The sequence below is a fragment of the Aptenodytes forsteri genome, unplaced genomic scaffold (assembly GCF_000699145.1).
Source record: "Aptenodytes forsteri isolate BGI_AS27 unplaced genomic scaffold, ASM69914v1 Scaffold433, whole genome shotgun sequence".
Lineage (NCBI taxonomy): Eukaryota > Metazoa > Chordata > Aves > Sphenisciformes > Spheniscidae > Aptenodytes > Aptenodytes forsteri.
In genome coordinates, this window is record NW_008795028.1 from 1473298 (window position 1) to 1488144 (window position 14847).

The 14847-nt window shown below is 39.1% G+C and overlaps 2 protein-coding genes across 2 annotated transcripts in view; one reads left to right on the top strand and one right to left on the bottom strand.

The window, feature by feature from the left end:
* Positions 1–9306, top strand: part of CPNE3 (copine 3) — a 31209-nt gene extending 21903 nt beyond the window's left edge. The window contains 6 exon segments of the mRNA XM_019471209.1: positions 753–886; positions 1342–1396; positions 1499–1550; positions 2205–2338; positions 4462–4698; positions 6193–9306. Of these exon segments, the coding sequence (XP_019326754.1) occupies positions 753–886; positions 1342–1396; positions 1499–1550; positions 2205–2338; positions 4462–4698; positions 6193–6303 (723 nt within the window). The 3' untranslated portion in view covers positions 6304–9306.
* Positions 9307–12433: 3127 nt separating this feature from the next.
* CNGB3 (cyclic nucleotide gated channel beta 3) overlaps positions 12434–14847 on the bottom strand; it is a 51623-nt gene continuing 49209 nt past the window's right edge. Inside the window, exons 15-16 of the mRNA XM_009276049.1 lie at positions 13833–14013; positions 12434–12673 (exon numbers count right to left, since the gene is read on the bottom strand). Coding sequence (XP_009274324.1) covers positions 12434–12673; positions 13833–14013 — 421 coding nt within the window. The remainder of the gene's footprint in view (positions 12674–13832; positions 14014–14847) is intronic.

The window sequence follows — 14847 nt, forward strand, 5'->3', positions numbered from 1 at the left end:
GGGGGAAGCCATTTTGCCAGAGTCCATCTAGTCTGTTTAGAAAAAATTATTTTCTTTACTCATGGCACAAAGTTCTGAACTTGTAGTTATGTGATTTACTTCAAGTTTCCTTTTCATAAAGGCACCTTTTTTCTTTTTTCTTTTTTTTTTTTTCTTCCTCTGACCAAAGGTTTCACTTTTGCACTTCATGGTGGTTTTCAAGGCCCTTTGCTTAATGAAAGCAATATGCAGAAGCCATCATATGGGTTAGGACCCTCAAGTAATGTAATTGCGAACCAAATGCAGCACAAATAACAGTAAGATGTCTTCACCCTGGTAATATGCCTCACCAGCAAAGCAGAGAAGACCTATTAAGGTCAGAGAAAGAACTACCTCTAGGCTTCTGTGTTGTCTGGCTTGTCGTACTTCTGAGAGGGAAGATGTGTATGGCAAGATACAGGATGAAATTAATTTAACAGCTGTTGAAGAGCTGCTGTGAATGGTAGCTGAAAGTAAACACAGTGAAAACCTGACAAATGAAAGTCATTTCAGCCCTTCTGAGAGATGCAGAGCTTCTGTTTTTGCAGTGGCATTGTTTTAAGAGCGTTAATATTCCAAGAAACCTGCATCTAAGTATTGTGCCTTTTAGATTTGTAGATGTCCTGGTAACTACTGTTTACAACTCCTTCATGGTTTTCACTTTGGCTTTGCCAGAGATAAGAAACACAGTTTTGCTTCTAGCAGCAATTTGATATAAATACTGCATTTGACAGGTGGGGATAGATTTTACAGGATCCAATGGACCCCCTAACTCTCCAGACTCTCTGCATTACCTCAGCCCTAATGGAGTTAATGAATACCTAACAGCCATTTGGTCTGTAGGAATGGTCATTCAGGATTATGATACGTAAGTTTTAGATTTTTATTTAAATAATTTTTTAGATATGTATAGATTTTTTTTGTGGTAGTTTCTTAAACCAGTGTTGAAGATGCCAGCAGATACATCAGAATGAAACTTCTGAGCTGAAATGTAGAGCTAAAAAAGACTTCATAATCACTGCACAATCACATAATCACAAGCAGAAGCTTGTGTTTACCGCAGACAAGCAAGGTTTTTCATCTGTGATGTAAAGAGCAGCATTAATTTAAGTAAATGCTTGCATTCTTGCCAATTTGGTGTTAAAGACTGGTTTTGGTCCTAGAAACAATTACGGGGGGAATTTACACTTAATTTTGCCTCTTAATGCTTAATAAACAGCACTTTTAATGATCAAAAGCAGCACTGATTAGCTAAACTTACTGAACTATGACAACTGTTAAAGGAAGGCACTTACTTAATTTTCTTTAAAATTGCTTTTTTAGAGATAAGATGTTTCCAGCCTTTGGATTTGGTGCACAAATTCCTCCTTCCTTTCAGGTAATGGAATATATAAATGCACTACATAAAACAACTAAAAGCACTTAACTTCAGGAAGAGATTGTATATACAGTCCTGACTATGTCTTTTGTGTATTGCCAGGTGTCACATGAGTTCCCATTAAATTTTAACCCATCAAACCCATTCTGTAATGGTAAGTCTGAGAAAGTAACATCAGACCTAGAGAATAAAATGTCTAAGGTGAAGGGATAAAAACACTAGAAAGTTGAACTGTGAAGCATGTTGTTCTAACTAAATAATGAGTTTAGTTGTGTAGCAGGAAATAATTTTATACCCATTTTCTTAGTTATTAGAAATAGCGTTTGGTCTCTCTTCTGTAATGATTTGTGAAAGAAGTGTTTTAAACAGCTAGGACACAGTACAGGTAAGCTAGGAACAGTTCTCTCGTGTTGTCAAGCCACTTCATTCTACTTCACTGCTGGTGTGGAGTTGTCTGATTTGAGTATGACGGTGCTAGTGCCTGTTCAACATGGCCTCCCTGATGACACTACTAACTACCACAAGCTGCCAGGCGAAGAGAACTGTTGTAATTCAGTTACACGCGCTTGAGCGTACAGTATTTGGCCTTTCTATACACATAAAGCCAACCGTGTTAAGTATGTGTGCTAAGCATTGGTCAAGCCAAAGGCCTCCATTGCTCATGAATCATTTATTTTTTTCATCATGGTTAGTTTTAAATCTTTGCATCATCACTTTAAATAATTACAGTGTTTTATGAAGATTCAGCGCTTCAAAACATCCTAATTCTACTATGAAAACATGAATATGATCTGTTTGTGTTCTCTAGGAATCCAAGGCATTGTTGATGCATATCGGGCTTGCCTTCCTCAAGTGAAGTTATATGGGCCAACAAATTTTTCTCCAATTATAAATCACGTGGCAAGATTTGCTGCTGCAGCTACACAACAGCAAACAGCATCTGTAAGTTCTTTATGGTAGTGTGTGTATTTTTCTTACTTTCCCTTCTAGCTTATAAATACTGTTTTTCTCTTTTAAGCTTGTAAGTGTACTTGTTTCGACAGCTGGCTGTTTACCTTGTGAATTGGTGTTTGGTACCCTTAAAATAAGATAAAAGTCAATTGATTTTTGCAGATTGTACACAACAATTCTCTCCTAAATTAACTAAACAAACTCTTCAGTGTTGAAATATCAACTTAAAAATACATGGCACCTTTGTGGTATCTTCTATTGAAAGTGCTATACAGATGTTAAAGTCTAATTTAAGCCTTTGCATATAGGAGAGTGATTTAACCTCAGCTGAGAAAAATCAACTAGACCTTGTTTCACATCAGATAACTGAGAGAGAGAATTAAGTAACGTAACGAAGAAATGGAGGAAATAGCTCTTGACACCTAGGTACCAACATAGATAATTAACTGTCCTTACTATAAAGCTTTAGGTGTGCTATATGTGCTGTGCCCTCCTCCCTGTTAAAATTGTATGTGTGAGTTATTGACCATATTAAGAAATAGGAATTCTGAAGAGCAAGTCTTGAGTATCGAATCATTTAGATAATAATCCATGCAAGTTCAGCAAATCTGAAGCCATATATATCCTAAATCATTGATGATAGCAAATACTGGTATCTCGGATGTCACGTAAAATCAGAAAATAAGATTAGCTGTTTTTGCATAAAAAAGTACCTGTGGAAACCAATTTGGAAAAGAGCTATGGATTTTCACATGCCAAGAGGTTTATAAGGTTTTGCCTTGGTAGTCTTTCAGTAGTAACTGTCATCGATGTATTAGGAAAGTAGCAAAACCTCTTGTACTTTTTTTTTTTCCTGAGAGTGCAATATGCCTAGCAGGAGATCTATCTTTTCTGCCTGAAAGGATGTATTGAAGAAATTTTGCTGCCTTGCCATTCAATGCATATCGTAGATATTTTGGGTTGGGTTTTGGTTTTGGGGTTGTTTTTTTTTTTTTTTCCAGTATGGGGAAAGTATAAGAAGAGAGAAATAAATCCAATGTGGTGTGCTATCATGCTGCTGGTCATAGCCTTCTTTGATACTGGTTGCTTTGTAGACAGTCTTGCTGGAATTGGGGAATGGAGTGGCGGGGAGCAATGAAGGAAAAGGTGATACTTGAACACAGGAGATAAGGGAAAAACAATTACTTTGGAGGCAGAGAAGGGAAGATGGGAAGCCAAGTACTGAAGAGGAAGACTTTTAAGAATACTGGGAGTACCTTTGGAACTTGAATTTTGTCTGCCCAGTAATCATCTAAAATGAACCAAGTGAGAGAAGACTGGAGGTTCAAAAAGTGTTTGATAGTTTCTGAACTTTGTACTTCTAGCTTGTTCTTGATACTTCAATCCAGAACAGAGGCTAAGACGCCAACTTTTAGAAGCCCTGGCAGTATAGTGGAAGCAACTCAAGTGGTGCTTGAATAAATTACCGAAGTACTGCAAGGTGGTTTCAGATGCCTTGGTAATTAACTTCATAAAGCAGCTAGAGAACATGATTAAAGGAATTTGAAAATGGGCACGCTGTTTTTCAGCACGAAAAGATGTGTTTTAATCTATATTTAGGATTTTAGGGATACACTGAAAAAATGAAGGCCTCTTCCATTACCCTTGGTAGCACTCTTTTGTTCATCTGTTCTTAACTGAATGAAGCAAAGGGTAGCATTTCATAAAGGTATTGATAGACCAGAAAGGAAAGAAATACAAGTTCCACAGGTGTTATCTGTCCAAAACCTCAACAAACTGCCTTCTATCCCAGGACAAGTACTTGGAAGATAGGTTAACTGTTGGTTTGTCTGGGGATTTTGGAGAGGAGAAGGGTGATACCACTGGGTTTTTGGTAGGTGGCTGTTTAAAGATGACTTCTTTTAAAAGATTGATTATGTTGTCCTTATAAATTTCTTCGGACTGTACAGATGAAGCCTGACCACAACTTAGACGTTTGACTGTAAAATTCAGTGAGTGCATTGAACATGCTCAAAGTGACAACAGTATGTAGTCTGTATGTGCATTTTTCTAAGTGTACATGCCTACATGTTTTCTATTTCTTTGTCATAACATAGTGTTTATTGATTTGACAGCAATACTTTATACTTCTGATCATAACGGATGGTGTGATAACAGACCTTGATCAAACTCGAACTGCCATAGTTAATGCTTCAAAATTGCCCATGTCCATTATCATTGTTGGTGTTGGAGGAGCAGACTTTGATGCTATGGAGTTTCTTGATGGTGACAATGGAGTTCTTAGGTCCTCGTCAGGAGAACCAGCTGTCAGAGACATTGTCCAGTTTGTGCCGTTCAGGAAGTTCCAAAACGTAAGTAATCTTGATGGTATGCTTAATAAATATTGTAGAGGTATGCTGGGTTTGCTAGGATATCCTACGTATAGTCCTAAGCTTTTGCAGTGTCACTGAAATGAACTCTGAAGTCTGAGATAAGTCTGTATCAAATGCTAAAAAAAAAAAAAAAGGACAGAAGACTTCAGCATCTGTAGAAAAAAAAGGAAGAAGACTTCAGCATCTGTAGAATTTCCATTAGGTGAACTGATTCATGTTTAAAAAGACTCCATTTCTGGTTTGAGCACTGCATTTCTGACAAGTTGCTGCAGGGAAATGACCTTTGTAAATCTCCCTCAGACTTGATTAAACAAATGGATGTGGTTTTCATTTGGGAGGAAGAACTTACTGTGGTTTTGTTCTTAAGGAAAAGTGTTTTTTATTGTGGATGCCGATTTGTAAATGTGGATTAGTCTCACATTTTACTGCAGTGTTAAAATTCAAGACTATATCGGGGAGGTCGTAATCAGTAGAAATTGTGTGTGGGCACAATAGTGGTGATAGCTTTCATTTTCATTAAAGCAAATATACCAAAAAAATAGGTGGTGAAAGAATGGAGTCCTGATTTTTGCTGTAGAACCTAATAAAATATACGCAGGCTAATATAGTCTGGCTTTTAAATGTCATATCACTGGAAAAAGTTGGTTTAAAAAAAAAAATCAAGAGACCCAAAATTTCCTCAGGATGAAGAAGATAAGATCAATACTTTTATTTCCATCCTAATATGTTCTAATTTTGTTAATTTTTCTTAATATTAACCCTGTTAATACTCCTTATACCTCCTTATTTTGTCTTTGTATTTTTATTTTTACTTTTGATACAAGTTCTTTGTTTAACCTCAGAGCAACTCAGGCAAACTGAAAGGAGAAGGAGAGCAAAATCAATATAGAATATGCTTACTGAATAATGCACTTGGATGTAGATTAACTAGGGTCAATATTCAGTATAAAATTATATATTCAAACACTTTCAGTTTCTAGAAAGAGGGACGTGCTTTTTTCCCATGGATACTTAGTCTTACAGTAAAAACAGTATGTCTAGAACAGCTGCTCTGTAGCAGTACAGTTACTGTGGATAACACTTGGTGCAAAAGGTTGCAGGTGATTAGACAAGCCCCTGAACAGACATCTTAAGCAGATAGTGGAAGTGTGTTTACATGGCTGAAGTTCGATGTCTGCACTCTGTGTGTGTGTGTTTTGTATGACAAAAGGTATCTTCAGACATGGCAGCCCTTCGTGCACCCAGCTCCTATTACTTCAGTGGAACAAGGCAGCCTGGTTCCTGGTAATGGGAGCGAGAAGGTAAAGATGTCGGGGAAGCTTCCATCTGTCCCGCAAGGGCGCTGTGTAGAGTCCGCTGTAAAATGTCAGACTTTAAGTTGGCCTAATAGAGGAGGTGCTTATTGCCCATCTTAGGATATCCTTTAACAGTTGGTGGAAACTGAAACTTGGTGTTCTTTTTTTTTTTTATAAGTCTTCAAAAGAAGCTCTGGCGCAGTGTGTCCTGGCAGAAGTCCCTCAGCAAGTGGTGAACTACTTCAGCACCTACAAACTGCAACCTCCTAAGAATCCTGCTACAAAGTGAATGGGCTGAGTAGGGGAGCTGAGACTTTGTGCTTGCTTTACCTGCTGTATCTGCAGACTTTGGTTTTCAAGATACTTCTGTATACATGTATACACACACCTCTGTATGGTAATGTCTGTTAGCTTTTGCCTGCAAATCACTTTGCCAAGTGTGCCTTTTAAGGGCCAAAATTGTAATTGTGTTAATACTTGATGTTGATTTGAGAGATAGGGCTTACATGAGTGCATTTTGTTTTGAAAAGTAAGAGTGGAAGAAAAGAGGTTGCATATGCAGAGAGAAGGGGGAGAACGGCTGGAAGCGGACCAGCTGCCTGTTTGATAAATTTGGCCAGTGGGAGCGTTCAGTTACTTTTGCGGGGATCAGCACCAAGGACTGCAGTTTCTCAGTGATCATAAAACCAGTCTGATATGAAAAAGAGGGTATATCCCCACCAAGCAGATAAAAGTTTGTACGTCTTTCAACGAATTTGGAATACTTCAGGCTTCTGTGTCTATTAAGCCACCATACCAAAATTTTGTCACAGGAGTTTCATAGTTAGATGAGTGCCAGAACAGAGTGTAAAGGTCCTCCTTGCGTGCCTACTTCACATTTACCACTTCAGTGCCTTTGGCCAATGCCTGGGATTCAGGGCTGTGTGAACATGAGCCAAACAAGTCATTAAAGTATATATTCTTTTATATAATATGCAGTCTCTTAAGGTAGTACAGGAATAACTAGGGTAAATCAAGGTAAACCTCTAACATCTCAGAATACTACTATTGGCCTTTGAGGCTACTACTGTAAAGGCTGTAAGATGTGTTTCAGTGTGTACGGTGCTGGAAAAGGGGAACTCCAGATTTTATTTTGGTTGGGGTTTTGTTTTGTGTTTTTTTTGTTTTGGTTTTTTTTTTCTGTAAAACAGTCATGACTATTGATCTTTAAAAGGCTTTTTGTGAGGTGGGAGTTCACGTTTTAGTTAAAAAGTTTTGTCTGATTTATAGCTGCATATTTTTAAGCAAAGACAGTTCTTTAAAGTGCTACCTGATTTATATTGTTTTCATCATATTTTGAATCATGCTTCTTTTTCCTGAGCTCACTAATGAAAAGTGCCTGCAAAAAAAACATTCTTCCCTCTTCCCTCCCAGTAGGAAGACGTAAGAAAGTCTGTAAGCTCTAATCCTATAATCATACTGCATTTCTCTAGGGCAAACAATTTCTGGTTTATTTTCTTGGCTTGAGTTTTCTCTTCACCATTTACACCCCGTGTAAATCGTGTTGTGTTTGCTTAGTGGACAGACGAAGCTTTCTTGTCTCCCAGTTGCATACTGCTTGCTGAGGATCTCTTCTGATCCTGTCAGCGCATGTAACGTAAGTGGATGTAAAGGTCTCCTTTATCACTTCCAAAATGCCCACCTTGAACATTAATTTTTGCAGTTTCACATTTGAAGTGGTTTGGAGTTAGACATCCAACTGATCTGATTCTGGATGGTCCAGCTGTAACATGTAAGAACAGAATGGACTGACACGAGGTTTAGCATACTTGGGCACTCAAGATTGCACCAGATCATAGTGCATGTGACTTTGTATTTGACTTTTTTTTTAGTTGCTGGAGCTGCTCTGTGTGGTTTTTAATTTTTTTTCCATACATGTATAATCCTGTCAAAAATCTGAATTCACATTAACGTTGATGGATGAAAGATATATGTGTTGAGATTGTCTTACACATCCTGTAAAACATACCAAATGTTTTGTAGACAGTTGACTAGTTATCAATCATGGATGGATATGTTATTCTCCACTCCATTTTCCTTGGTGGAAGCGGGTCCTAAATAGTTTCAGTAGTGGAATACTAAGGAAGAGATTTTGTTTCATATTAAGCCAAGCTCGCTCTTTTTTGAAATCTAATTCATGTGTGTGTTTATATAAAAATCTACAGTCATCTTTTTATCAGAGTAGTGCAAATGTGTTACTACTTTATATATGAATTATAATGAAGTGTCATTCCAGATATGCAACACAAAATATTAAGATCAAGGAAGTAGTTATAATGAACCTAAATCATACTGCTGCAAATTGATACTGTATGATTTTGGAACAGTAAACTGTTTCACAGCTACACGCTCCATGTACAGAGATAACTGGAGGCAGTATTAATGCTTTGTCTAGATTCATTGACGTGGATGAGTACTACTGATAGGAGTACAGGATACTACTGAAGTTCCTCTGAGCTCTCTGCCAAAATATGATGCTGCATCTGAGTGCTGTTACCAATTCTGTTTTAAGTTGCTGTGGAAGTGCATTTAAATGCATTTAAGTATGTTAATAGCTATTATTATACTAAATAGCTGCTGCATATAAAATACATAAACCTTTTTGTTTTGTTTGTATTCTACACATAAATTTGGAGTATCTACAATAGAGAATTCTTTATCTCATGTTAGAAAAGTGCCCCCATGTTCCTCAAGCTTAGGGAATTCGATAGCGTATCAACGACACCTACTTCTCAATGTGCCTTATTGTGTGTAAAAGAAAAGTGTTTCAGACCTGACAGTGGCAAGAGCCATTTTCTCAGTGTAACTTCTCTTGGAGGTGTACAGCTAACAGCCTGTTGGAAAATTTGGAAACTTTCAGGTTAGGCTGAAGCAATATTCTGAGTCAAGGAATGCAGCAGATTGTGAGTCAAGGGGGGGGTGGGGGTGGGGGGAGTTGTTTTGTTTTGCCATTTGTTTGTTTATTTTTACATGTAAAAAATGCCTTCTTAGCCTGAGGGGGACAAAGCAAAATATTGTCAAAGTTTTGTAAAGCAAATGTGCTTGTAGGTCACTTGCACCACCTTGTGATAAAAGTGATGTATAGCAGTCTTCATAATCAGATGCTTTTTGCCATTTAATGGGCGTAATATATACATATGTACAGCAGAGAGAGAACCTGGAACCAGAATTTTTTACTTTCCTATGTATTTCAGTTCTGATGACGTTAACTGATTTACAATGCCTATGCATTAAAAATGTAATTTCAGTATGCTATTCTTCCGTTGTGCTTTTGTGTTCAGCATTTCCTGTCTAATGATAAATGCTGCTTTTGCGGTTCCTATGAGTATTCCACAGGCTGAACAGCTCAGATTTATGACTAGTATTATCAGATGAGAGGAAAAATGCCTTTTCACTCAGTGGTTATGAATGTGCAGTGTATATTTCATAAAGCATCTCATACTGGCTTTTAGCAAGAAGATACTCTGAAATTGGATGGTTTTAGCAGTGACTGTTTCATGCTCTTTGCCACATTAGAGTTCTCCCATGCATGCTATTTCATACAATTATTATCAGGTTTTCCCAAACTTTTTTTCAGAACAGTGTCTACATTTTAAGTAGAGAGGCACAGAGATTTGGTTGTTTTTCATTTTCAAATACATGCTCCTACTCCACCCTTCAGTTTCTTTACATTCAAGTGTAGTCGAGTCTGAGAAGCTTTATTGGGAAACTGAGAGATGCTAGAGACATAGCATTGCAGCGGAGTGCGATGCCATACAGAACCTGAGTGAGCTTTGATACTGGAAGTTGCATCTTCTAAGTGCTCTAGAGTACTTCACTCGACTTCTCCACCAGTCAAGAATCCACAAGAATTAGTTCCTGAAAGGATTAATACATCTTATATCTTGACCTTTCTTGTGTTGTTCCTTCTGGTAAAAACCCTATAAATAGTTGCAGCTTGGATTCCTGGACCCTTCCTGCCCCTGTGCACCGCTAAAAATGGAGGAACTCTGGAAAGGGGAAAATGCTCCAACAACAGAAAAGTAGGACGTCAGAGAAAACCAGATGGATGTTACTTCTGTGTGGCCGTGATCTTCTGCAAAGACTGACAGTTCTCCTCTTCTCGTTTTGAGTCTAAGGAACTTGAGAGCTGTGCATAACGTGGTAATTCTGCAGACAGAACTCTCAGGCTTTCCTGCAGTCCTGAGCTGTAGCAAAGCAGCAGCTCGTGGGATGCTCTGTTGCTGCAGTGTAGTGCTTGCTGCTGCAGTCTCAGCCCTTACTTGCTAATGTATGTCAGCGTGTGACTGATGAACTTAAATATGCCAACAGTGAAAATGTTTGAAGTTACCTGGTAGCATTTGTGTAGGCAGAAGGGGGTCGGATCTTTTGCAATGACAGAGCGCTTTACTCATTAATATAAAAATGTTAAAATATGGGGGTTTATGGGTTTTTTTCCCCCTTCCATAATGTTTTTACAACTCACTCTCTCAAAAAAAAAAAAAATTTGAGAACCATATATTGTAATGAATTCATAGATCATTATTATTCACAGAAGGCCTCGTTTGTGAAGCAGTTCTGCAATATTTCTAATTTTGAGATGGTATTGAGATGTTCCTGGATGTGCAATAGATTAATAATTCTTTATGATGCATCTTATAATTTTCTACCTCTGTTGTGACATCCTTTTTTCTTACATATAAAAATTTAACAAGTAACATACAAATAAAGATGGTTCTTCCCATGTAGCAATTGAACCTTGACCTCACTGCTAATGCGGCAGAACTTTCTTTTTGAAAGAGATTTGGGTTTTGGTCATGTCAGAGGATGTGTGGAATATACAACATAACGGAATGCAATCATTTAGCTTTTACCCGGGCAAAGCTCCCACTGATTCTGGTTGGGCTGCAGCTTTGCCTGTGATTAGAGAAGTGGAAAGGCTTTACAGAGCAGGCCTACAGGACCCATAGCCGGTGGGATCATATAGCCTGCAAAGTGAATTGTTTAATTTTGGCACGGTGCCTTCCTTGGTTGGCTGGTCAGCTGAGGAGCTGTGAAGCCTGCCCTTACCATTTCTTGGCTTGGCCTCTGTATAATGGTTTTAGTTCCCCAAACCGTTCATCCGGTGGGGACTGAAAGTGGATAGGGAGAGAGAGGAGACGCAAACCCGTGGAAGAGAAAAAAATAATTGATAATTAAGCTTAAAACACAGCTTCAGCCTTTTGTTTAATATTGCATCCCTTTCTGTGATGAGTTGATGCAGAAGGTTGACAGTGCGGGAGTTCCTTGTTAGACAGCTGTAGCCCTCTTAGCTGTGGCGCTGGTAAAGGATTTACTTTAGTTCACAGGTACGATGTAGCTCAGCCCTGGTAAGGCACAGGGCTCACTGTGCACCATCAATCGATGTCTATGATGGAGGTGAACAACTGGAGCATTGGTTGAAACTAGGCACCACAGAGCCAGAAAGTGTAAATCCTGCTTTTTGTAAAATAACCTTTATTTTTGAAGTGGCTAGTTTAGATACTAAGATTCTTCAAAAAGTTAGTATCAACTGCTTGCTCTTCAGAGAGCATTATTAATGCCCAACCCCTTGAGAAGATCTAATGTGTAAGTCGGCAGCCCAAAGTTAAAGGTCACTCCTGGGGTGGGGTGGGGGAATATCTAAGTCTCTGCCATGTTTATTCACCAGAGTCAAAGACAGCTCGAGCAGATGCTCGTGCTTTCAAAAGGCTGGCAATAATTCTGCAATTTGCTTCCCCCTTGTGTATTTTGTGATTTTTATCTTTTGACAATGGTTTTGTTTTGTAGCCCTCTGTCCCAAGCTAAAACGTCCCAACACACAGCATCACAGCTTTCTGCACTGAGCTACGCTAGTCGCAAAAGCAGGTCACTGATTACAAGTATAAGGGGAGGAGAGAGAAGGATTGAGAGAAACGTAAGTAACCTCAGCAACAATAGGGCAGTAACAAGAAAAAGGATAACTATGGGGAACCAGAAAAGAAAACAGAAGAGAACGCATACAAAAATTCAGAGCAAACTGAGCAACAGGAACAGCAATAAGAAAGCGAGGATAAACAGTAGAGGGAAGAGGAGAAGCAGGAACAAGACAGTAAGAGATAAGGGAGAGCATGGATCAAACAAGAAACAGGTGGTCCCAAAATAGTCTGAGCTCTAATTCCTATTACACCAGAAGTTCTCTCTTCAGGCTCAAGGTTACGAGGTAAGTATATAAATAATTTGTCCAGCTGTCGCAGGAGAGGAAGAAGAGAAGAGGAGGAGCTGGGGTAGATTTTTCTTTTGAGTAGTCTCTACTTTTAATCTTTTGTACCCAAAAGCAGTCACACTAGCCCTTTGAATTCAGCAAGACAATAGATGGGGCCACAGCCCAAAGCACCACCTATTTATTTTTTTTTCTCTTTAACTTCAACTTTAAGGATCTCTCCTTCTTCTGTTTTGGGGGATGGAGACATAGTAATGATCAGTGACTCGTTAGTGGTTCCTCTGTGCAAAACTGCAGGTGGTTTAGGCTTAGCATCTGCATTCGGCTCTTCCTTTTGTGCAGGGGGTGCAGATGAGGCCGCAGGCTCCACGGGTTTCTTCTCCTCTTGTTTAGGCTTATTCTCTGCTTCAGCGTGAGTTTCCTAGAAACAAAAAGTTAAATGTTTTCCAATGCTGCAGAAGAAATTCAGGAAGTCGTTCTATTCTGTATATGCAGTGGAAAGGCACAGCATGGATACTGTGATTAATGGTATGCAACGTATGAAATTTGTATTTAGCTGCTGAAAATGAGTTTCTAAATGAAAAATGCGATTTCAGAACCAGAATGTCAACATAAAACCTAGGAAAAGCTTGTAGATAGCGATAGTATCTGTTTCTTATTAATACAGCAGGATGAAACAGGCACGGTTTGGGGCACTCAACCCTTCCTTAGGTCTTGCCTTCCTTTATGTTCTTGCACTAGTACAGAAAGAAAAAGTGTTATGTAAATCTTGACATATTGCCCGGTGCCACGGTTCCTTGGCCAAGCCTATTTGCTATTAAGTTCACAAATACACATGAAATTGAGCAATGTTTCTGTTCCAATCATAGTGTTGTAGTCATTTGTGTAAGCAAAGATCTTTATTTAACTTAAAAAAATAAAAACACTGCCAGTTCAGCTATAAAGACAGAATTCTGCCACCTTTGGGTAAATATGTAGAACTGAGCAGGTTCTTATTAACATTCCTCAGAACAGAATATAATACGGGAATTATTTTTCATCAACTAAAATAACAGTTTTTTCATAAGTGCCATATATTAGAGATTTAATTAGTTTTAGCTGTGTGGGCTAAGCTTTAAATTTTGTCCTCAGGATTTGTGACAACCAAAGATCTGACTTTGAATTGGAAAGTTCACTGTGTGCTTGAGTCAACTGGATCAGATTACTGTGTTAGGATATTTCTGTATTTACTGTTGTTTACATAAAATTAGAAGATCAGATGCCCTTAGGGTCTTTGTAAAGTCTATTTTATCCTTACTTTCTTTGAGGATTTTTGTTTGCTTGCTTTTTTCCTTGCTTTTTCTTTGCTTTTGTTTTCTCTGCTCTGCATAGAGTCCAGGTCCAGGAAGATTTGAGCCAAATTTTAGAAGTAGTGTTTACAGAGATTAGGTACAGTGATTATATCTCAGCTACTGGCAGGTTTTGCCATTGATTGCAGTAAGGCTACATTTTCATCTACTGTGTTTGCCCAGGCCCTCGCAGTATCTTTACTGTTTCCCTCCAGCACCTGAAATTAACTACTCTATTTTCCGTAGAATTACCTGAGTGTCTCGTTCTTTCTTCAGCTGCAGCAGGCTAGAAAGGCCTTCTTTTCCTTTACCTCCAAGTATCGCTTTAAACAATTTTGGAGTTTCCTGTTTCTGCCCAAACAGACTGGCCAAGCCCCGTGGTTGTTGCACTGGTGGTCCTGGAGCAGGTTTCCCCTTCTGCATCAGCAGCACCCTGGAGACAGGAAGGTATGAGAACACGCAGCAGTGCTGTGAAACTGAGCAAAGTTCCTGCAAAGCTAAAATGTCACATTCATGGACGAAAATCTGACAACTTTTCCAGCGAATTTTTTTTTTGTGTCCCAGCTCCAGTGGCAAAAGCAAAGCTGGAAAGGATAAGGGCTTTACCCTAGGCTCTGGTAGAGTTGGAGGCTACTGTTCTAATTTGGACTTAGAATCACAGAATCATAGAATCATTTAGGTTGGAAAAGCCCTTTAAGATCATCGAGTCCAACTGTAAACCTAACACTGCCAAGTCCACCACTAAACCGTGTCCCTAAACACCATGTCTACACGTCTTTTAAATACCTCCAGGGATGGGGACTCAACCACTTCCCTGGGCAGCCTGGTCCAATGCTTGACAACCCTTTCAGTGAAGAAATTTTTCCAAATATCCAATCTAAACCTCCCCTGGCGCAACTTGAGGCCATTTCCTCTCGTCCTATCGCTAGTTACTTGGGAGAAGAGACCGACACCCACCTCGCTACAACCTCCTTTCAGGTAGTTGTAGAGAGCGATGAGGTCTCCCCTCAGCCTCCTTTTCTGCAGGCTAAACAACCCCAGTTCCCTCAGCTGCTCCTTGTAAGTCTTGTGCTCTAGACCCTTCACCAGCTTCATTGCCCTTCTTTGGATGCTGTCCTGGGATAGAGTTAATTTGTTTAGCCTGGAGAAAAGGAGGCTGAGGGGAGACCTCATCGCTCTCTACAACTACCTGAAAGGAGGTTGTAGTGAGGTGGGTGTTGGTCTCTTCTCCCAAGTAACTAGCGATAGGACGAGAGGAAATGGCCTC